The sequence below is a fragment of the Apus apus genome, chromosome 4 (genome assembly GCF_020740795.1).
Source record: "Apus apus isolate bApuApu2 chromosome 4, bApuApu2.pri.cur, whole genome shotgun sequence".
In the NCBI taxonomy this organism is placed as follows: Eukaryota; Metazoa; Chordata; class Aves; order Apodiformes; family Apodidae; genus Apus; species Apus apus.
In genome coordinates this window covers 11,441,778-11,466,024 of record NC_067285.1, presented here as the reverse complement: position 1 = coordinate 11,466,024, position 24,247 = coordinate 11,441,778, and the positions used below count along the sequence as shown (strand labels likewise).

The 24,247-nt window shown below is 40.1% G+C and overlaps 1 protein-coding gene across 3 annotated transcripts in view; it reads right to left on the bottom strand.

Annotated features, from left to right (window-relative positions):
• SORCS1 (sortilin related VPS10 domain containing receptor 1) overlaps positions 1-24,247 on the bottom strand; it is a 275,819-nt gene that overhangs the window by 58,675 nt on the left and 192,897 nt on the right. For all 3 annotated transcript variants that reach the window (XM_051619103.1, XM_051619104.1, XM_051619105.1), the window contains exons 7-10: positions 16,483-16,601; positions 13,449-13,538; positions 8,043-8,222; positions 3,736-3,882 (exon numbers count right to left, since the gene is read on the bottom strand). In XM_051619103.1, the coding sequence (XP_051475063.1) occupies positions 3,736-3,882; positions 8,043-8,222; positions 13,449-13,538; positions 16,483-16,601 (536 nt within the window). The remainder of the gene's footprint in view (positions 1-3,735; positions 3,883-8,042; positions 8,223-13,448; positions 13,539-16,482; positions 16,602-24,247) is intronic.

The following is a 24,247-nucleotide window of genomic DNA, read 5'->3' as shown; positions in this document are numbered from 1 at the left end:
AGCTCTGTGTTTAAACCACAGAACCATCCTTGAAAGCTAATTGATTAACTCTCTGAGACGGATTCTATCTTGCATAACTTGCAAGATAGAATTACTCCTCAGTTAACCACTTCACAGCACAAAGTAAGTATCAAACAAAACCAGCATCTTTGGGATATGATACCTTGGCAGCTATTTTATGGAGATTAGGTGTATTCAGCCTAGAAAAAAAGGAGTATAAACAAGAGAAAATAAAACCTTGGGATCAGATGGAATTGCTTCCTTCCATCCTTATTATTCAGAGAAATCTCACAAAAAATGCTAAGAAATTCTTTTGAGTTGCTTTGAAAAAAAACACCTCGAGCGTACTGTCAGTAGAGGGATGGTTCTGTCTGGCTTGCTTTGTGTTTCAAACAGACTCTCTCTTAACCTCCTTAACTGCCAACTTAGCTGCTATGTACTTATTTCTGCATAAACTCTCCCTTAGCTTATGTTTATCTCCAGATGCACACAGAAAACAACATTGCACTCGCAGGCTGGGGATCATCATGTCATTCTGGGAAAGGGCACATCTAATTCTGCCAGCAAGCTGGAACATACATCACTGCTGTGTCCTAAGCTATTGGTAGAGACAATTATGTTGAAATCCAGCACTGTGAGAGCATTAGCATCTGCTGTGGAGTAAGGACAGGAACTAAGCTACATGTACAGCTGTTAAGAATTCACTTAGCTGTGCCATAAGAAGGAGAATCATGCCAAGAACCATAATACATAGGAGGAAAAGGACCAACTGACATAAGGGTATGAAACTGCTGGTGATGCAGTAGTCACAGTGTGGCTAAAGAGGTGAGTGGAGTTTGTGAACTGTTTAAAAACTATAGCTATGTCATGTTGACAAGCAAGAGAATTTCCTCAGAGCAGGCGACATTTCCTTTTCTTTGCACTTTTCCTCAGCAGAATGTCATTATGGATCCCTGACTTATTTCCAGGACCATATAACACTTTTAGTACTTTTGCTTTCAAAATTTCCCCTACCATGACCATATTCTGAGGTGTTTATTACTCCTTGAATTCTTGTATTCCATATTCTGCCTTCATCTTCCCCCATCATTTACTGTGAAGCTGAAAACAGATTTTTAAATAGCTTTGCTCTTGTAGGATAGTTCTTTGTGGGTTTGGTGCATTTTCCTTATCTCCATTTCTTTTGCAAACAGACTGCTTGTTCCTGTAGAAGACCTGACAAATCAGTTTAGTTTGTATTTCATCTGTCTGCTTTTTTGCGAATTTGCAAATTCAGCACCTGAGACCTTGTATGTTCAGCTGATGATCCCAGCTCTGCTACTGTTCCACTAACTTGAGAGAACCAAAGCATGTAGGAGCACCCAGACAGGCTCAGACAATGAAAGTGACTTTTTGCCTGTTTTACTCGATGTTAAGAGGAAAAATAAACATGGATAAACATTTATCTGTCCTTATCACAGGGAAGGGCTGGCTAAATTTGCCACTCTTCTTCTGGAAGGACAAAGACTGAGCTATACAGTTTAAGTCCATTGAGGACTGGTCCCTTACCACCCTGAAATCATGCAATTCCAACAGACACCCATGGACCTGAGATGCCTACCCCAGCCCAAGTCACAGAGCATTTAAGAAAGGGGTTGCTTTCCAGTGGAAAACCTCCATTGAGCTTGCACAGGAGGAAGCAATTCTTAGGGCAACTACATTGTTGCACAGAGAACAAAATAAAAACAAAACAGTGTTTAAATACTGGTTTGTGCATAGTGGAGCTACAAGGATGTAAACACAATCCACTGAGAAACAAGAGCTTCCCTGTGTCCCTACAAGTACACACACTTCTGCCCTTGCCCATGGCCCCTTGCCTGACTTGGTGAACTTTACCATCCCCAAGGGAATTTCAGCTTGTTCAGGCATATCTAGTCTAATTTTAAATGAAATTGTGTTCTCAGATGCCCATGAGGACAATGGCAGGACTACGGATGGGAAAACTTAGGGGAGCCATAATCCCCTCTCTCCATAAGAAGAAGCCAGTTCTGGTTTATACACTGTCATACGACCACTTCCACTACAGTGGATAACTGCAGTGACAGTGTACTCTTGTATATAAAACGCACAGTTCCTGCATAGAACTGTTCCACAAGGTCCCCACAGTACTTCTGTATCCTTTATAACCACAACAGCACAGTCAGATGTCTCTTGATCAGTTCACAACAATACCAAGAAAGATATTTTCTCAGGAGTCAAACCTCAAATTTATTGAAAAAAAGATTAGAGATTACTTCCTTCTACTTGTCTTTTATTTCTTCTGCCTTGCCAGTACCCCCCAAAAATTGCAATATCTTATCGTATAATAGAAAAAGTAAAGGTATACTTTTTTAATCAAATATATTGTCTTGAGTTAAAACTCAATCAACAACCTATTTGAAACACAAAGGCTTATACACATAGCCCCTTTCAAAAAATTAAATTGCATTATGTCTGCCAAGTTTTCGTAATGTTAACTTCTTGGTTTTCATCTTATAGAAATATGTAATTTAAAAATGCCCTCAGTTACAACTTTTAAAAACTTGGAATAAGAAAACAAACCCAAACACATTTAGTGATGTTCTGAAGTAACTTTTCTGTTTGACCCCCAGCCCCCTCCTATTTATTTTTTCCAAACTGGAGAGAAAATAAAAGGCTTGCATTTTGCCTCAATTAAAAAAAAAAAAAAATAAAAAATAAAAATTGAACAGTTTCAAATATCAATCTACTTATTCTTTGCTCTTGCAATAATGCATAGGGTTCAGTAGAGATTAGTGCAGCATTCAGCTGCATGCCATAGTGCACAAAATACAAGGTTGATCCAGCCTCAAAATAAGAAACATCACTTCTTTTTTTTTTTTCTGATTGAAAATAACATGCAGATACAGGACAAGAGAGGGAAGAGCAGTGTAAGTAATACTCCTAATTCTGCCTGGAACCATGTTAGAATTTGTGTCATATAAACGCTATTGATAATCCCAAAGGCCAAGTGGGGTTCTGAAGATGATCCCACTACTGTGTATTGATTGGCTGAAAAATTCCAGTCTAAGCTTTCTAATCTGGCAGAGATCTCCAATTCTATTCACACTGCTTATATTTTCTTGCCAGTCCTGGAAACAGTTTGCATATAATGATAATTAAAGACTTATTTATTTACATGTCAAACTATATCCGTAAGTACAGAGAGAGGTAAATTATACTCAACACAGAGCTATACCTATATTTGGAAGAATGTGTTGATTCTCACTCCTGAGCTCAAAGAGAAAATGATAAATATTAATACTGCCAACAGAGTGGCCTCAAAGAAACAAAGCTGTCCTGTCGTTTGAGCACGTCTCAAGTTATTAGGTTCCCTGAAAGCTCCTGAGCTACAATAGCTCACTCCTCCCATCTAGTGTCCAGAGAATCAACTGCGCAGAAATGGCATCCAGCTTCACCTAGAGTTTAAGTGGAGGAGGCCATCAGTCGTGCAGAAAGGAAGCTGATCTACGATGCTTCCTTTTGTTCCAAAAATTAAATTAAACTAAATTACAATGCCAGCTCTTGATATACCACCCGACAGCCCAAGCCTGATTAATTTCACTTTTCATACTCAGTATTCCCTCCATGAGACACGCTGCATGGAAAGAAAAGCTGCCCTCTCCTTCTTGTGCTACCTGGTAGAAATAGATTGTTCTGAGATGTTACCAGCCACCAAGTTTCCCCCCAGATACTTACTAGGAGACAGTGAACAGGGTTTCCTCTCAGATCAGTATCCGGAGCCCGCAACAAACTCCAGTCTCTCCCTTTATTGTAGGTGATGAAAGTTTTCACTTGGTTGTCAATCTTCTTGTTAACCAAGAACATTCCCTTTATCCCTGCTACCTAGGAAAAATGGACATGGCTGAAAAATAGATCAAGCCGACACAGGTTCTGTGCATGTGTCTCTCTTGCCCTGTCAAACCCAACAGGGATCTGGTGGCTGTGTCAGTGTGGTAGATGTCAGGGCAATTGAGAGCATCGAAGGCAAACTCAGGTGCTGGGGACAAGGTAAGACCATCACGGGTGGAAAGGTGACAAATGGAAAAGGCAATCTTACATTTCAGAATCACCATGGGAACATGGTAAGATGTCAATAGCATTATCTCATAAGTGACAATCTCTCAACTGTGTAGGCATTCTTAGCCCTGAAAGACTAAATAAATATAGAGCAATTATTTGTCTCTTGCACTGCAATAGCAGGAAACAGCACCAACTTTGGCCTTGCAAAGAGAATGGCAACACACACATAAACTTTCAATTCTATTCTCAGACAGCCTGCTTAAGCCAATGTAGCTAAGGAGCCCAATGTGTTTCACAATTATAAGTGTTTCAACAGAATAGCTTGGGGCACAGAGGTATTTTTATTAGTTTTGTATTTTGAGGAAACAAAAGTACTGGTGACTCAAGCAAGGCCACCCAGAATGCTTCTTATAGAGCTAGCAATGAGATTCTCACCCTTTTGTTTTTCCTGGTGTTTTATCCAACAGCTTTACCACAGGAGGATTTTGTAAAGATGTGCTATTGCTAACAGACACACATTGGAACCAAGCCCAAAAGCGTCTTAGTGGGGAGAAAAAAACTCAACCTTAAACCACAACTCACACTGCAGAATGTTCCCATCTTCTCAGCACACTGAAAATCAATAGCCCAATAGCTGCTGCAGCTTGCGAATGAATTTGTTAGATTGTCATTCTGCAACCTGAGTGCTGCAATAAAAAGGGAAGCTAAACTGGGAGAAGGTGGGGGAAAGTGAGAAACTTTTTGTTTTCCACCAAGTCTGTTCAGTGATCCACCCCATCTCTTCTTATGATATAGAACTAGTATTCAGAATCATTCATCAAGACTTAATTCATAGAAATTATTACTTAAATGGCATAATGTGGCAAATGGTTACACAGCAGACTCAGAGCTTGTTCCAGTTCAGCTGATTTAATTATGTCCCTGGATTTGGATGGTACAGCTCACAGTGAGGAGTGAATTTCATTTGAAGTTACGTAAAGACATAGACGTGACTTGTTATAATGGACAATAATCTTTAAATTAAGCAGTTAACTAATTTATTGTTGATCTAAGCATAAAAAAGATTTTTAATTTCTTAGCTGGATTGTTTGGTCCCTCCCAACTAAGTATTCAGGATTTTTTTGTTGTAGTAGAAAGGCGCCCTGAAAAGATAAGGATGCTCTTGTGTCCCAATCAAACTGGATGAATAGACAGGGCTGAAAAAATAACATCGTTATGCCTTTACTACCAGAGGCCAGAGCCTACAGCTCCATTTGTACTTTTCTTTGTTGTTGTCCTGAAATAGTTGTATTATATAGTCCCTGTGAAATGCTGGCCATAAATTATTAAAGACTATTTTATATATCAGGTGATAAATGTGTTCTGAAATCCTGTGAATTTTGCTTTTTATGATTCTAGTCATGGGCTGGGACTCAGAATCTTTTCCTGAGAGAGTGAAGTGTAAGTTATACTGTCAGTCTTGGACAGCTTTATCTTAAAAAAAGACAGCACACACTATAAATGTTTGTGTGCTCTCAGTAGGAAGAGATACACCTATGGCACATACACAACCATGATACACACAATAATCTGTTCATACTTGCTGTTCTAAGAGGGAAAGACTCATGCAAGTCTTCAAGTGATCAAAGAAACCCTCACCGCTCCAAATACATCATGTGCAGATACAAATGCCGCCCACAGTTTTAGAAAGATTCATACAAGACATTAAAACACACAACTTTAAACACACTCTTCACTCCCCATCACCAACTTCACACATCAAATACATACTTCCCACCCAAGATGCATACTGTTAGAAAAAATTAGTACCAGAGTGGCAGGCATATATACCATAGTTATAGACGCAACTCCTCACAGTCTGGCAGGGATTCCCACCAAAATTATAGTCTTGTTGTGGACCAGTCCAACTACACAGCCAAGAAGAGCCATACAACGGCATTGGAGTGCTGAAGGGACTAGAGAGGGCACTCAGACACAATGACCAGTAATTCTTGCTCTCCTTTGCTCTAGGAGATGATGTTTAGGACTGAAGACCCACTCAGATGAAGTGGCAGTGGAAGGTGGTGGAGAGAAGAGCTATTCTCATACCCTTCTCTGTGCAACATGCAGAAGGGGGAATAATGTCCCTCTGAGAGTGGTTTCTTCATTCTCTATGTGCTCCAGCAGCAGAAAAGCCTACACACTGAAATAACAACTGCCAAGTGAAAGGCTCCTGATGATTTACAGGAGAAGAGAAGGTAGAACATGACGAAGCACCATGAAACAACTTCTATTTTCTCCTCATGTCCAATGCAATTCCCTGTTGAGCAGCACTGAGCAGATCCATCTTTGATGTAGAATCAGTTTAGGAAGCTACAAACATTGCAGCCAGAAGTGCAAGAAGTGCAACAAGAACTTGCTTCTAACACCTGACATACATACAGACACATGCCCATTAAACAGGTCTATCTCTGGCATCTTCTCAAATAGTCTTGCTTTTCTAAATACATCAGTCACCGCAGGAGGACTGATTTTGCCATCTCTCTACTCCCTTTTATTTCTCTATGGACTTTTTCTTCTCTTGTCTTCATCTCCCATTACCCCTAGAGCATTAATCATTTGCAGCAACCCCACTGGGACAATCACACTGGATGGCTTCCTGTTCCCTTCCAGCTAGAACACCAAATTGAAGGGAAGGTTTGTGCCAGATTCAGATTCAGCCAATATTCTTTCTAGATAATCAGCAGATATGACACCACAAATCTGATTCCATCAATTTCAATCCAGGTTACTGCGTGGTGTCAGCCTAATAAAACAAAGCAAAACGAAGGCTTTTCTTTCCCCTGGGATGTAGGACACCTTTACATAATGCAGTGAAACTGCTTCTCAAGCTGACATTAATAAGAGGCAACGGTTTTAACATGGGCTGCCAGCACTGCAGAGAGATTAATAGCAAATATCTCCAAATGACTGAAATGCCAATCCCCATCCTCCTATAGTTCAGCTGCATTTACGTACAGCATTTGGACTCTGCACAATTCAAGGTGGTTTCCATGTAAAAGGCAGTTGAAGGCAAACTATAAGGTAGAGCTAATATCCACACAGTGATGGAGAAATAAGGGAAGCATCTTCACTTTTAAAGGAACTCAGATCTTGTTCATGGCCTTCATTCTAAAAAGTCAGAAAATTCCCTGGAGAAGTCCTGAAAGGAGAAGCTGATCTCAAACAGCAGCTGAGGACTGAATTTCTACTTAGCTGAGTGCTGTCTCCAGAAGTGAAACAGGCAGCAAAGCAAGAGAAGTACAAGGGCATATTAAAAGTCCTATTCTTAGGATCAGTTGTCACAAAAGACTATGTCAATTAGCTTTTTTACAAGTGAGTTTACGCAGTATGTACTTGTCAGAAAAATGTTCAGGGGTAAAAGGGACATCAAAATGATGGAGAGTTTCCATTCTCATGGGATAGCCCAAGAGGGCATACCTAATATAACATCAGTTCCAGAATAAAATCCAAGCTGTGGAAAGTGACACAGATAGCTGAAAAGTGCTGTCAGAGATGAGGCTGTCAAACTCAATACAAAATGGAGAATGATCCTATTCAAAGTGTTGGGAGCTTTCAGAGAGATAGGCTGAACCAATGTGGGTGAGCAGGATTTTGGCTGAGAAACTTCAAAGAGTTCCTTTTAGGGACTGAATTAACTATTCCACTCAATTTTTTGATGCATGAGAGAGTCATGAACACTTCCTCACCTAAGAACCTACAGCAGTGAATATGCTCATAACATTAGGCTGGGCCTAAATTCAGTTCCTGGGTAAAACCTGGCCTTGAAACCCAGCTGATTGCACTGAGGCCCTTAAGTAAAAGGAGGATAAAATGATGTCTCTAGTTACTTTTTGGCTCTACTGTTCACATATATGTTACAAGATTGATGTGTAAGAAGGAAATGGTACTGACATGACGTGAGCTGCCAAGATAGGAGTGAGATGTTTGGAGTCATAACATACCTCATAGAGGTCAATCATCACATTCCCCTCCAGCCCTTGACTACTCTTGACATTTTCCAAGGCCAAGGTGAAGTACACCCCTCGGGTGTCAGAGATATACAGGTTGTATGTGTCATTCTGGTTCCACTCTTGTACAGCTGCAAACACCTGATTCTCATCTGTGCTGATAACATGCATGTCCTGGGGAGAGAAAAGAGATGAAGGTTACTAGGGAGAACTCTGTCATTTCCAAGATCACCAAAGTAATTCTGGAGAAGCAAGGGATATATTGAGGCTGGAGTTTAATTGGAAACTGTAGACAACACTCCTGTAAGCAGATAATTCCACCCAGTCATTTTTCACACCAGCTCTCTTCTGCCAATTTTCAGTGTTAATTAACTGATGAGGTGTTAATTGAACATTTACACTAGCAGTACAGTGTTACACAGCAGCACTTCCCTCCCATTCACCCCTACCCTCCCAACACTTTCATTTTAATGAGTATTGTGTTTGAGACTAGTGGGCTGGTGTGTATTTGGTTTGGGTTTGGGGTTCTTTTTGGCACGTGTGTGATTCCACTTGCAATTGTGGAATCACAGATACCAAAAATATGTCCTGTTTTTTTAAAGAAGAAAGAAGCAGCATCTGAAATACCAGCTTCTTGTCAAGAAAGCATGCTTGGGAACTGATACAAGAAGGATCTAATGGGTTAATGTCTGCAGCCAGCACTGCTGTTATTTATTATTTCTAATGGCAGCACTGATTAGAGTCCAAGGCCCTGAACCACTGAGCTAAGCAGTTCCCCAAAAAATATAACCAAAAGACAACCCTAATCCTCACTAGATGTAAAGAGCAGAATTGTAGTTAGATTACTACTGTTATGACTGAGGGTTTGTTTAACTCTTTTTGTTCTGTGTGTTATAGCAAAGAGAAAGCAATGAAAACATTGCATAATTAAAGAAAAAACAGAAACTATTAAACCCGATTCCCTTTTTCAATGCCTGAAGAAAATATTACCTAGTGAAAAAAAACATCAAGAGAGAGATTGATATAATGAAATTCCCAGGCTCTAACTGCACAGCACAGGAACATGGAGTTCTTTGGTGCCATAAAAATCCATGGAGGTAGAAAAAAAATGCAGATTTCTTAGCACCAGTTGATTCCTGGAAGATTCAGATGCTCTGTCTGTAATGGGCAGATATACCAAAATTATTTTGCTTCCTTGCGTCTCAGCCAGGGCTTTCTATATGCAATCCTGAGAACTTCATCAGAAAATATACTCCTTGAAAGCTGAAGCTGCTTCTTCCTTCTGTTAATAATAATCTTTGACAATTCACTTTCTCATGGTTTTGTAGGGGGAATTAATACTTCCAGATGGAGCCTTGTAATATAAAGATGAAAAATAATATAACAAAGAAATCTGATATGTAAGTTTGAAAGTGGATTCACCATGACTTTAAGATTCAAAACAGTTGTTTGTTCATCCAGATCTGAATATGGAGTGGAGGAACAGTCACTTTATTTACTTGCTTCTTTGTGCTGGAGAAAAATTTATCCCAGAAGATGGCCTGGTTTTGTGGAAGAACAGATTGGCTTAAATCCTGAGGCAATAAGAAAAACAATGTAAGACCCACGGTTTTCTTCTAATTATGGTTGTGAACAGATATCCTCTCTTAGCTCCAGCTGTGCTAGTTGAAGTTACTGCTGCAGCTGTTTGTCAGAGGCTCCTTATTTCAGACTGTCACCTTAGTCAATCTGTTGTCAGATCTACTGGTAGATCTACATGAGTAGGTGTTCTCAATGTGTTGTCATTGCTAGTTCAGGCAACACCAACTAGCACAGCTCTAATCTCACGGAATCACAGAATCTCGAGGGCACGTGCATAAACGCATGGGCAGACCTCTCTATTTAAACACAGAGATGACAAGTAAAACTTGTTCTGTCTGGTGAATGTGCAGTTACACCTACTTACCATTTTAATCAATAGTTTGGTAATAACCAGGGGAGAGAGGTAAAAAACATAATTTCATCAACACCAGGGGAAACTAACAGCAATTTTATGAATGCTTAAGAAGCAAGTAAGTTAGTTCATTCATTAGATGCTTTCTGGGTCTTGATCAGATCATGCTGTAAGCTGCAAGACTAAAGAAGATCCCAGTAACGTTGAATGAATTTAATCCTGGAAAACCAGGTAGAGACAGAATTGGCATAATAAACACAGTGCAAAAAGTAAAAAAAGACAGTGTTCAAACCATTTGCCTCTGTGGGATCAGTTAACATTTCCTCTTAATGAGGCATTGTCCAGTAGCTGCATTCACAGTGCAGAACTTTTGACAGAAAGACATCAGTATATGGGCATCAAATCCATTTTTGACCAACATCAGTAGTTCTTTTTTTGTTTCCACACTGGGAAAATTAATCAGCATATCATATCCAAATATGTAATTTTTTCAGGGTGTGGTTTGCCTTTTGGGAGGAGGAATAATCCAAAATGACAGCCTTCATCTTGATATGGAGAAGAGCTTCACTGCATCTTCCATTACAACAACACATGTTCATTTAATAGAATCAGAATGGCTAGGGCTGGAAGGGACCTTTAAGATCATCTAGTTCCAACCCCCCTGTACATGGGCAGGGACACCATCCACTAAACCAGGTTACTCAAAGCCCCATCCAACCTGGCCTTGGACATTTCCAGGAAGGGGCATCCACAACCTCCCTGGGAAACCTGTGCCAGTGTTTCACCATCGTTACACTAAAGAATTCACCTACGTACAGAACAGGGAGGGAACAGGAAAGTGAAGTAAGGCACCTGTCTCCAACAGTTGTCATCCTCAGGGGCTCCCCATACATCTGCCTACTGAAAGCCTGAACTCCCTCTGTGTTCCAGCACATAGCAGAACAACCTAAATATGTAGTTCTACTATCTGTCCTTCTTGCCTTTCCAAAGACAAAAGTAAAATCATGGTGCTGTGCAGCGGTTTGATCAAGTATCTATTCAAGACTAAAGGCCAAGGCTTTCTGAATTACCAAACATGCTTCAATTGCCCTTTTTGCACTTGGTCAGGGAACCATTCTTTCTAGTAAGTTAAATAGCAGGACTGTGTAATGTCAGTTTTATCCTGTCAATTACTGGGACTGTCAGCTCTTTCTAAGGTCTGTATTTAAGGATTTTTTTGTGTTCATTGCTTCTTCCATCTGGATGTGCATCCTGAGGTTGAAAGAAAGTGATGAATTTAAAACAGAGGTACCACATGTACCCACCCCATCTGTATTCAGCCCAACGCCAGTTAAGGACAGGTCTTTTTAAAAGAGAAATTGCTTGGCTTGTTTCAGTATTCGCAAACATCTGCTCAGTGCATTGGTCTCAAATGGAGTGAAGGTACCCTGTGTGTGCATTTAAGGCAATTATCACGAGCGACACTACAGCATCTGTGCAGAGCCCACCCTGGTGCTGTGGTACAGAACACGCAGTACCAACCCACACATCAACATCACCACAGAAATGAACAGGTCTCAATAAAGACCATCTACAGGGTTAACACAATCTTTATGCATATTTGCAGACACTTTGTATGAGACAGAGCTTCAAGTTCATTTAGGCTTTTAATCAAACTGGCTACCAGGCTATCAATGCCAACAAGAAGGATATTTTAGTTTTGATTTGCTGTAGGCTATTCCTACGCAAGCAGCAGCATCACATGCCAAAGCTGCCTGCTGTCACAGCCCTCCAGTTCAGGAAGAGAAAAAAAATCTTAATATTTCCGACTTCAATTCCAGAAGTCATTTAGTACTGTTTACCATATTTGGCCTCTCTTTCTTAGCTGAAGGAGATAAAAGAGAATTTAGGCATAAAATAAGCTGTTTGTTTCAATTCCTTGAATAATATAATGCTTTATGCATTTTTAATAAAAGTAGCAATCCTGCTTTCATAGCAGCCTCCTAGACAGCCACAGCTCCACTGTGGGTCCTTCCAAGCCACATGTAGCTCTTTGGTCTTTGAAGATATTCTGAGATTGTGACAAAGCATCTTACCTCCCAAAATATCTGCCTTTTTCTTTGGGTCAAATAACACAAATGTATTGCTCCAATTCCTAGTATCTAAGAAGACACTGCAATTTAATTGTAGTACATTTTCCCTGGCTCTCCAGAGATCTCTTTGAGAAGGTGGATCATTGGAAAAACAAGTATGAGCTAAAGGACACAACCAATTCAAAGCAAGAAGTCTCTCTACAGAGAGTGTGAATCAGCTGTAAATTATTATTTTTATTTGCATGTTGCAATAACCATGCTAAAAATGCAGCTACTTTGGTAAGGGTTACTTAATATGACACTTGTTTAAATTTGATCTGAATTGACAGAGTAGTTCCCTCCTTCTTGGACAGGAAGTTTCAAACCAACTTATTTTTAAACATGACTGAGGATTTCAGAGCAAACCACAGGTCTCCTGTGACAGAGCCAAGAAGATATCATGGCTTCTGGTAGGGTCCTCAATGTCCTGTAAGCTGGATTTTCAGGTGATGTAAATAGTAGCAAAGGGTACAGCTTGAGTATGAGCTGCAGTCTGGTTTTATGAAGGTCAGCCAGTCAATTCACTATAAACAGGTCAGTTGGGTTGACGAATCAAAGACAGACAGTTGTGATATTAGCCAAATTATTCCTTTGAATACTTCCATATACGAAATCTGTTTCACTTTGAACTTCTAGGAACAGGCTGACCTTGCACTGTCTTTTTTTTCTTTTGACAATCCTTAATTTCTGGGAATGCATTTGTCTCCAGACATTAGACCTCAAATAGAATTTTGCTACCTTTGAGCTTAAATTTTATTAAAGTCAGATTATATCAAGAATGAAGAAGGCCTCAAAAAACCCCACATCTGTCTCTGTTAAGAAGTCATTAGAATACAAAATGGTGATTTCTTCAAAATGGAGCTATCATTTTATATAGGTGTTTTTAAATATTCAGCTCCAGAAGGCAGCAATAGCCTTTCAAGCTCCAATGCTAATTCACCATTGTTCTTAATTAGGGAAGATATGGAGCAGACATACAAAGACATCTCTTTACTTGGTTCCCATTAAAATCTGCTAATGAGGCAAAGCACAAAAAGTAATCCACAGAGCATAGGGACAGGAAAAGGGAATTTTAAGACCCAAAGAAAAAAAGAATAGAGTCCCCTCCAAAATGTAATTAACAAACTATAAGGAAATGGTAATTGACATGGGCTGTGGTATCTGTCTACATTTCATGCTGATGTCCTTGACTAGGCAATGTGCTGATTCTGTGTTCAGTCCTTTCTTGCTTGCAAATGTTCTGTTAAAGAAGAATGATGTTTTCACTCATTGCATGTAATTTTGCAGTTACTTGTGTTCAATTCAAGAATTTCTGTACAACTATCTGTAGGTTCCATTCCAGCAACAGCAACCTACCTTGGGCAAGGTGTACTTTGGAAGCTTCATCTGAGCAAATGCATTCCTCCTATAAGAAACGTAATAATGTGGTCTTCCTCCTGATGTCAACTACAAGAGAAGCAGGAAAGTTATCTTCAGGATTTTTAAAATTATTTTTTTCATTACCAGGGAAAACACCAAGCAAAAGCTGCCACGGGAAATACCACAGTGTTGGTGGCAATGCCTTAAAAATGCAGCACTACTGTAGTTGATGAATAAACATTAGTCCAACAGACAGTGGCTGCAAAAGAAAGCAGAAGGAATCACATTTTCTGCAAAGAGAGACAAAGGCCAGAATTTCAGGTCAAAGTCTAGGGAAAGTGAAACCCTGGTCATTATGTCCCCAGTTAATACCACAGCTCTCCTCTGCTTTACCACAAAACAGTCTGTTCTGTTCTCTCTGCAGAGCTGCTTTGTAGGCTATTGGTTAGGTCAGCAAGCTGCCAGACATGACTTTGGATTTCTATTTCTCCCTACAGCTTTGGTTCCTGTGTAGCCCTGTGCCACATAGGTCTCTGTTCAGATATGTCTGTGACATATATATCTGTTACAAGATACCTAAGCATTTACAGCTCCTGAAGACAGAAGCAGCTCAGATGATTTGATATTTCTGTGAATCTGGCCAGTTATTTGAGTATCTAAATACAGATGGCAAGACCTTGAAATTGCTAGGTTGGGTTAGAACAATGAGAGGCTTCATTTCCTACCACTTATTAAAGGGAGAGAAAAATAGAAAGAAAAAAAAGCTGTCAATGTTATCTGGCTTCCAGTGCTGCTGAAATGTAATCAATGTTTGTAAAGTCCTTTGAAATCTTTGGATGAAAGATACTGAAGAACAAATATTCCAAGGGATTCTCCATGCAGAACTTTGCTTTAATTGCCTGATATCTGGGCTTATCAGGACTTTTCTTCAGTAATAAGTGTTTTAAAATGCACTGAAGTAATTTAAAATGTAAGATACATGGGGCAAGGATCATACCAGATTAAGTAAAATAAGTACTATTTCTTATTCTAAAGCTCTTCAACAATTTTTTTAAGGGGACTGGGCAAAACTTAGGGGAAGGAAGGCCAGAAGCATTGTTTATAAGACAGTGTGATTTTGTAAATAGAAAACAGTGTAGTGGATGAAATAAACCCATGTTTCCTTATCCTCCTGCTTTAGAGCCCACTAAGTCTTGTTTCAAATGCCTTAGCTGCAGAAAAGCTAGATGGGGATTCAGGGAAGGTAGGGAAGGCTAGGGGAGGGTGCTCAGGGTGTTCATCTGTTCTTCCAAGCCTTTACTGTCTGGTATAGGGCTATTCATCCACTGAAGAGCAGTGCCTGGGATAAGGCAGAGTGCAGCATCAGTAATGCCTTGTTACTTAGCTGTTCCTTGCCAGGTGGATACCTATGTAACCACCTGAAGAGTCTCATTTTAAATTACCAGCCAACAGTGAATTCACTGGCTACTTCAAACAAAGCAGAGGTTGTTTCTAGTGATTACAATAATATTATTTTATACCTGTAATTGTCCATTATTAATGATTATCAAGTATTATCTCTTCAACATGTTATACTTATTTCTGCTCAAAAAATCCTAAGAAGTTTAAGGTATAAATGGGAGATTTCCAAATCCAAATATTATTATACCTTCTCAAATTACATTATGAACATGTACATTTAAAGCTGTTCAAAATCCAACTGGGCATTAAAAGGAACTTCCTAAGAGGCTGCCTCTCCTCAAATGCTCGTTGCACTGTGCAGCTAGCACAGAAGTGGAATAAAGCCAACATTTTACAGTGCTGGGAACACTATACAACATATTCATATATACTTCAAAATACAAGGACTATCCAGAAAGGCAGACATTGTTCCCCAGCATTGTCTTCAGATGAGGCAAAGGAGCTGGTGTCAGAGCACAAAACCAAGGCATCAGTGATGAATCAATTCACATATGCAGAGAAACTCGGCAGCTCCTGGATCCACAAACACACAGTCATTCTGAAATGAGAGAGCATGGCTGAACAGTGGTATGTGCCTCTGATTTCCTTACCACACAAACATTTAATTTATGCCTCAGACACTCTAGGCACAAAAACTATTCTGGAATGTATGTCCCATATTTATTTGTGGATGCTTTATACTGGTGTTTATGACTGAGTTCATTAACTGAAGGTAATTAACAATCAACTCACCCAATTTAAAATATGATTCCTCTCTTCCTTTCACCCCCAATCATGGGAGAATATAAACTGTCTGGAAGACCAGTTTAGTCCTAATAATTTCCAGTTCACCTCCATGTTCCCTGCAATTCTGTTGTTATTTTTGTCCTCTTCAGCTATTACTAAATGGACACTGGCAGCAGCCGAATGAAACTCACAGTAGTTCAGGTCTATTCACCAGCTCTCAGCTGTAACACAGCTTGACTGAGTGCATCTCATCTTTTCACTATAATCACAACTGAGGCATAACAATAATGCCTGATTACTCCTTCTTTGGTTCTTTCCCTGATTCCCTCCTTCCTTTTCTATTTCCCTCTCATGCTCAAAAAAACTTTAGTCTACTTCCTTGTAATAGCAGATGACTGACACATCACTTCAAGCTGGGGAGTTAAAGCAGTAATCCTAGAATGCTGATGAGATTGCAAGGAGTGGCACAAGGCACTCCAGTACATATGGTGGGTGCCCCAGGCAGGAGCTCCATGACTCTACAGTGAGAAGACACTAAAGGTAAAAGGAACACTATTAGCGTTGTAATGAACTGCTTCAATCCACTCACTGTCTTTGTTGTTTGGATCCAGTGTTGTCTGTTTAATTGGGAGCTAACACACATGCCCACACAAACAAATTAATGGAGCAGAGAGAAGAGAAGAGAAGAGAAGAGAAGAGAAGAGAAGAGAAGAGAAGAGAAGAGAAGAGAAGAGAAGAGAAGAGAAGAGAAGAGAAGAGAAGAGAAGAGAAGAGAAGAGAAGAGAAGAGAAGAGAAGAGAAGAGAAGAGAAGAGAAGAGAAGAGAAGAGAAAGGTGTTCGGCACCTGAACAAAGACATAGTCATCCTGGACGATCAGGGAGTTATGGTCAATATAGCCTGGAAAGGGTTTGCTGCGAGTGGCTTCACTGCAGTTCTGCATCTTGCAGGTGACGTACTGCGCATCTGAAAGGAAAAGACCAAAACCAAGACACTTGAGCTCCTGAGCACAGATTTTTCCTACTGTCACAAACATATTTGCTGAGACAGCATTTCTGTTTTCCAGCATCACATGACATGGAGTCACACCATTCATTTGATGCAACGCTTCTCTCCCTTATACTCCTTGTAAATCTACCCTTGATTACTTTCTTCCTTTAAGTTCCTTCCTTCTTCACCTACCTCATCCTCCCATTATTGCTTTCATTCCACCCTACATCAGAGCTATACATTGCTCCTTTATACCCAGAGAGAGCCCAACATAGCTGATCTGATTACTCCATGCCACTCTTGGGGTTCTATGCTGGAAGTAGACCAGAGGCAGCATTTGAAGGTAGCACAATATATTGCTTGTGGCTCAGGTCTGACAGAAACCTAGTCAAGGGTGTATCATTCAGCAGTTATCTGCCCTGCTGAGTTCACTTGGATGCTACCCAGGATTAAAAGCTGAAAGCAAGGACTTGAGTGATGGAACAACAGAACTGTGAAGGACCCTTTAGAGAGGTAATGAATGGCCCAAAACCTGTGACTTCCAAAGTAATCACGTGTCTGAATAGTTGTCTCTATGCTGCAGGACAGATACTCTCTGTGCTGAGCCTCTACATTTTCTCTGTCATCCTCATGGTGTGGAATCTGCTGTAGAGCGTGACAGCTTCTTTTTGGTCACATACTGAGTTTGTTTAGAACATGGCCTAGGTCCAGAGCACGCACAGGTATGAGAACACCTGCCCATAGGGTCACCACTGAGAACCCCTTCCGTGATGTACCTCTGTATTTCCTACAGCACTTACACTCTGTAGAATAATTCAGATCACCTTAGAAAGTAATTCAGACCACAGGAATTCAGGGTTTTAACCAACTTGTCTGTTGACAGTGTAGGAAGATGCACTCTGGCAGACCTGAGCAATCATTCCATACTCTGTTGAAACTAGAGGCCTTAGCAGTTTCCATCAGTCATATGTTTCAAAGTAAATGCCCTAAATGCAGCCCACTAAAGCCATCACATCCACTGTCACTGTATGGGATGTCCTCATCTCCTATTCCAAAGCACTGCAGTGTGCTCATCTCATAAGCCACCACGTAAAGAAAAACAATTTCAATTTCTTCGTGGTGGCAATTTATCCTAGATTACAGGACAAGATTTTTAGCATTCAATTCAGGCTCTTTCAGATCAATTAAGAGATTGCACTTTGTTTAATGACTACACTGATTTTCAGGAAGAATTCTTGTGTTTTAGCGTTAGCACTTACATGACAGAAACACTACATGGCATTTAATGTTAGAACTACTTCTAATCTTTCTTCTTGTTGGAGAAGCACAGCCCCTTGTTTGATATAATTACAACCTCCTGATCAGAGAAGTAGCATTTTAGACTGAAATAGAAATGGCTGGATTTTCCCCATCTCATATTTAATCTTGGTTTTAATTAAAATATATCCTTTGACATTTCTTTCCTTGCTTCTAAGGGCCATTAACTTCTGCTTGAAACAGACATGAGGGGTAACGAACCTTCAGGAAAGTTTGATGAGGGATGATTTTACCCCAGCATTTGCAGTTCTTGAAATACATAAAGTGCTATGTATTTTTAGTCCCTGCATTTTATAACATTTTATGCTTTTGCAGCTCACTGCAAAACTTTAATTTATACAGCCTGGACAGCATGATCGAAATACATTTCCCTGCAGAGGGACATGATTTTTTCCACATTAGCCACCAGAGGGCAGGGAATGACATATCTCCCAGGCTGCTCATTTCAGTGAATTTAGGGGAGTTCCCTTTCAGAGCTGTTCTGCCCTCTATCCCTCCGCTCCCAGGAAGGAGGGGACAAGAGGGCCAGGGGCTATTCTAGCACCCAGTAGTACTGTGTGGTGCAGTATGTCCCCTCCTTGTCATAAAGAGAACAGGCATGCATTTATTCACCTGCAACACAACTAATTCTCACTTCTCCTGTTCAGTTTGATCCATTGTATCAGGAAAAGCAGCACCTCAACACCTGCTTCCACATTCACAGAATCTTAGAACAGGTTGGAATGGACCTTTAAAGGTCATCTAGTCCAAACCTCCTGCAATAAGCAGAGTCATCTTCAGGTTGCTCATGGCCCTGTCCAACCTGATCTTGAATGTTTCCAGGGATGGGGCATCTACCATCTCTGGGCAACTTGTTCCAGTGTTTTGACACCCACAATGTAAAAAAATGTCTTCCCTACATCTAGTCTAAATCTATCGTCTTTTAGTTTAAAAACATTACCCATTGTGTCCTCCTGCAACAGGCCCTGATAAAAGGTCTCTCTCCCTTTCTTTTTCATAAGGCCCCTTAAAGTTCATAAAGGCTGCTATAAGGTCTCCCTGAAGCCTTCTCTTCTCCAGGCTGCACAACCCCAGCTCTCTTAGCCTTTCTTCATAGGAGAGACCCTCTCTCAAAGGCCACAAACATTTTTGTGGCCCTCCTCAGGACCTGCTCCAACAGGTCCATGTCTTTCCTATGCTGACATCTCCAGAGCTAGATGCAGTGGTCCAGGTGGGGTCTCTCATTCTGTCTTGTGAAGGTTCCTGAGTGAAATTCCTGGCAATCTTGAACTTAAACAAAGCAGCATCAGTTGAAATGGCTGGCCCCACCACCCCATGAGCTGTTGGCAAGACTAGGTGGCTTTTTACAAATGGGATTGAATCACCCAGTGTAGAGCTACTTAGGTCAGACCTCTGTTTACCATCTTTTTTCCTCATTTCTTCCCTCATCACCTTTGTCTCTTTTTACTTCCACAGACACACCAGCTGTCTGGGAGACACTAAGACAAGTCTACAGTGCTGCCTTACCTCCCATGGAAATCTGTCCTGAGAGCAGGAGGAGGTAACAGGCCGGTGTTGCTGGGACCAGCCAGCAAACAAGATTAAGAAATCTCCTCCACAGGAGAGTTTAAAGAAAAGGCCAAGTTGACATTCATTAGAGGTGATTGACATTTTTTTGATCCTGTTTTAAGCAAGGAATGGGAACTATGTCGGTTTCTGCTGTGATTGCAGGAGTCTGTGCAGCAGTGATTGTACCACTGATGAAGATTTACTAAGGCAATTCCTGTGAACTTTTACAGTGCCATTCTCCACAGCTTCAATTCTAAAATGCCAGTAAAAACTACTAAAGGGCAGAGCACTGAAATTGCCTAAGCTAATCTCCCCAGCAGCCAAAATCTGAGATGTGTACTCTAAAAAAGCACTCTCTGCTACAGAAGATAGAAGGAAGGAAAAGCAGACTTCTTGTGGTGCCTTGATCTCTCTTTTTTCCTAAAGGAAGTTTTGCTGTGCTCACATAAACACAAGGATTTTGTTTTGGCATTTGATTCTCATGGACATTTTATGTGATTCCATTGGCAGAACTTTGCAATTTAGCATTAATTAATGTCAATTAATGTATTCAGTTGCTAAGCTGTGGAATTAATTTCATTAGTTTTCCTGCACAGATGTTTTCCCTGCCATACGTAATTAGGACATTATGCTTTTCACTTCCAGAACCCTTACCTCCAACAACAGCTGCTGTTTTTAATATACAACAACTAAGTCATGCTGTGCCTGGAGAGAAGAACATAGCAACTCCCAGCTCTTACACCCCACGACACAATGATTTTGACAGGTTCAGACATGTAGAGTAGGATTCTTCTCAGGGAATGGCAACTGCTTTTAAAGAGGAAGCAACAAAAGTCACAGAACACAAGAATGGAGGAGTTATCTTGTATGGGAAGCCTCTGACAAAATTAATCTGTTTTAGTGGTGAAAGAGATTTGCAAATGCCAACACGTAGCAAAAGAGCCAGGGGGACCCTGTGCCATGAAATCTTTTACTCTTTTCTGTTTAGCTTGAGCTCCATGGTAGTATGATCTCAAGGGAAACGCATCCAGCCTGTCCCAGAGACATTTCTTGGCTCAGTTGATGGAGATGGAAGGATGTTGGTGGTTATTGGATGGATGGTGAGCCTCTGCCAAGGTACACAGGAAAGTCTGAAATCCCTTCCTAAAGCAGAGTAGGACTTTCTTCAGGATACTTTGTTGCTAAGTGTTAATTTGGATGACATATCAAACCCTAATATCCACTGCTTTCTAGTCTAAGCTTTATCTGATCACAACGAGAGTCAGAGAAAACATTCACTGTACTCACTGCAAATACATCAATTTTTATGGTCTTTATTTCATTGAGGAATGTGTCCTTTTCTCTGCAAATGAATTCCATAAGAACAAATCAGCAGTTTATGCAAAAGAAGTATCCACATAGTCTATTACTTGTTTGCCTTCCATGTTTACTACAGAGTATCCCAGTTCATTACTGAGCAACTTAGACATTAGGAATAGTTTCTGCTTTTGAAGGATGATCAGCATCCTGTAACTAATGAACAGTAAGAATATGGTAGTAACATGCATTACTGAAAGACCCAGACCTGCAACTCCTCTCCAATGACTAATAATAGAAGCCTAGAAAAAGTTTTAAGAATTTACCAGAGTGCCTTGATATTCCAAGGTTCTCCTTCAGAATCCACAACCTCCCGTGGCAATAAGCTCCATAATGTAATTAAATGTTCTCTCATACTTCAATCTTTCTACTCCTTTTTTTGAGAAACACACAAAATTACTGCTCTTTATACATTTCCATCTGGTCTGAATGTTGATCTGTGAAACATTTATCATATGGGAATATATTCTCAACTCCCCGGGATGCAGCAACTGCAAAGCAATTAACCAGTAATGAAGATCAGTGACATGAAGCCATTTCATTTACTAACTACTCACAAATCTGTTTTTATCCTGCTGGTACTTTTTCTTCATTGCAAGCCAGTCGGGAATCTTTCTTTATATGGGGAAGTATATCCTCTGCCATTTCTGGCATAAGGCTGTAATTAGAGAAACTTAACAGATATCATTCTCCAGGACAAACACTAATCATGATCAGGAAAAAATACTACCTATAATCAGGAAAAAAAAAAAAAAAGAAAAAAAAAAAGAAAGAAAAAATCACTGCACAGGTTTAGGACACTATGGGAATGAATTCACCACTCAAGCTATGTTAGCAAAAGACTGTCACACTAAGTTGCTTACTTGTTTTTTCCACAACAGTGATTATTTTATTCTTCCTAGCAATGTTCTGTGAAAACAGAAATTAAGGTCCTGGCACAACTTCGTGATTCAGATACTATTGGCCAGATGCTCAGTCCCTGTTGATCAGCAAGTAGAACACACCTGCTCACCCCAGGTGAGGCTTTGGTCTTATCTACAGTCACAGCAGTACCTAAATTACCTTTCAATAAGCTGCTGTGTAAAACAGGAGAACAGAAGAAAAGCAAAGGAAACAAAAGTACTTTCTAAATATCAAGAACTCTCTAAATTTTTGCCAACACATTAGAAAACCCCTTAACTTCTTTCATTCACACTTAAAAAAAATTACATAAAGACTTTACTCAAAATCAGTTGGCATCTATCTACATAAACAAATGCATACCTCATAAACATCCTCTGAGTCAACTCTACCATTCTCTGGAGGGTCAGTAGGTACCCAGTTAGATTCTAAATGCCTTGCAGGAATCCATCTTTATAATTCTCACTAAAAGTCTGGATTCCTTAGAAGGTATCACCTGATTAAAAACTACCACCCATGTCCATTAGCTTAAATCAGGCCTTACTGGGATAACCCTCCCTAACTCACATTATATAAGCCCATTAATAAAGGTATTTCATGACTTGTATATTCTTTACAAACCTAAAATCCACATGTCATTAAGTTTATACATCTGCAAAAAGCATTTCAAGCTGCATTCGAGCAAACCTAGATTTAACTTCCACTAGTTTCTCTGCCTGCTGGCTACAGTGGTGAAAGTTACAAAGAAAAGCTTATCATGCGGTTAAGAACTGCAGGGGATTAATTGTCATACTGGGATGTTGACCTAAAACCAGGCAAAAAAAAATTCCACAATTCCTGCTAACTTTGCTGGCTCTCCTTTGATCCTGTTCCAATATCAAAGTGAAACACCAGGGACTCCCAAGTGTACAAATGGGAATGTGAGATAAGGTTCATATGAACTTCTTCCACCCAGAAAAATAAGTCTTACCACTGTGCTCTCAGTCCCAGCTTGGCTTGGATTGGGGCTCAAGCCATTAAAAAATAAACAAATTTGCCTGGTGCTCTCCAAAATTTACACAACAGGATTAAAAAATCTACCTCCATCAATACAACTAAATTGCATTCTGTACTTATTTTGTTCATCACTACCTGTACCCTAGTTTGATGAGACACAGTGTCTTCAGAAGTCCAGATTTTTCTGGATCCCAAGGAAAAAAAAAAAAACAACAACAAAAAAACAGTAGGGAGAATATGTGCTCAAGTACAACACTGCTAGACAGATCCTTAGCAGGTGTAAATCAACATGCCACTGAAGTTATACTGATTTATGTCTACTAAGAGACTCCTATTTTGGTCCTTGTAAACCTTTTTCATTATGTATATAAACACAATAAATAACATGCACAGACAGACCATAATCAGGGAGCAGAGACAAGAGAGTTATTGGTGTTCTAGCAGGGAAAGCCCAATACTAAGGATGTTGCTGATAGATGTTCTCAAACAACCCCAGCCAGGGAGACGGGCTAACACCAGACTCTGCTGACATTTCTACTTCTTTTCACCTAAAGCTGCAGTTGTACTACTCAGCTTCTGCTGGAAAAGATACAGCACAAGAATGAAGTGATTTTTCTTATTTGTACTGAGTTCAGCAGGTTTTTGCTTAGTGCTTTTATTTCCATTTCAGGATCTTTCATTTTATTCTACAGATTGTGTGGTTCTTTCCAAACCATTCCCCTCTCTTTTCTGTTTTCCCCCTGCCTTGTTTTGGTAAGATTACCTTTTCAAATTTAATCTTTTTATTGATTTTTTACACTTGGTTAACTCTTAAGAGGTATTCCAAACAAAGTACTTCATTCAAGAAAAGAGACTGATTTAGTACTTAGAAGGCAGCTCTAGTAGCTAAGAGACCTGAATATACCAAGATGGTCATGATAACTAGAATAATGGACCATATGCACACTCCTAGCCTTCCTCAGTGTCAAAATCCTGTGACCTATAGTGCTACCAAATATTTCCTGGCAAAAAAACACTGTCATATGTTCCCAGGTTACTGTCTCCAGCTACCTACCATAGTCCTCTGCCAGAGACTTTGAATTGAATCCATTGAATCCAACACATTTTCTTATAGAGCCAAGGAGCTGAGGACCTCCTGACTCATGAGCAGAAGATTCATCCAAATAACTGGTTTGCAAGAGAGGTCACTCCTGGCTGAAGGTTTGACACCACTGTTGTATCACCTGACACCACAGGTGATGAGCAACAATTTGTTATTCCACATGACTTTACTGACTCCTTAGTGAGGCCAGTTTCACCTACCTGTTTTCTGGTTTCCACTTTAAGAGCTGTAATAAAGCTTACCAATTTGTTATGCACTCAAGAAGTCTTTTGCAGAAATGTGCTATAGCTGTGCAAAATGTTCTTACTACAGCCTAAGAACTCAAACAAGACCATCCAAGGCATTTGGAGTATGGCACTCTCTCTGCCCCCTACAAGCTGAACATCCCTCAAAAGCATCACCA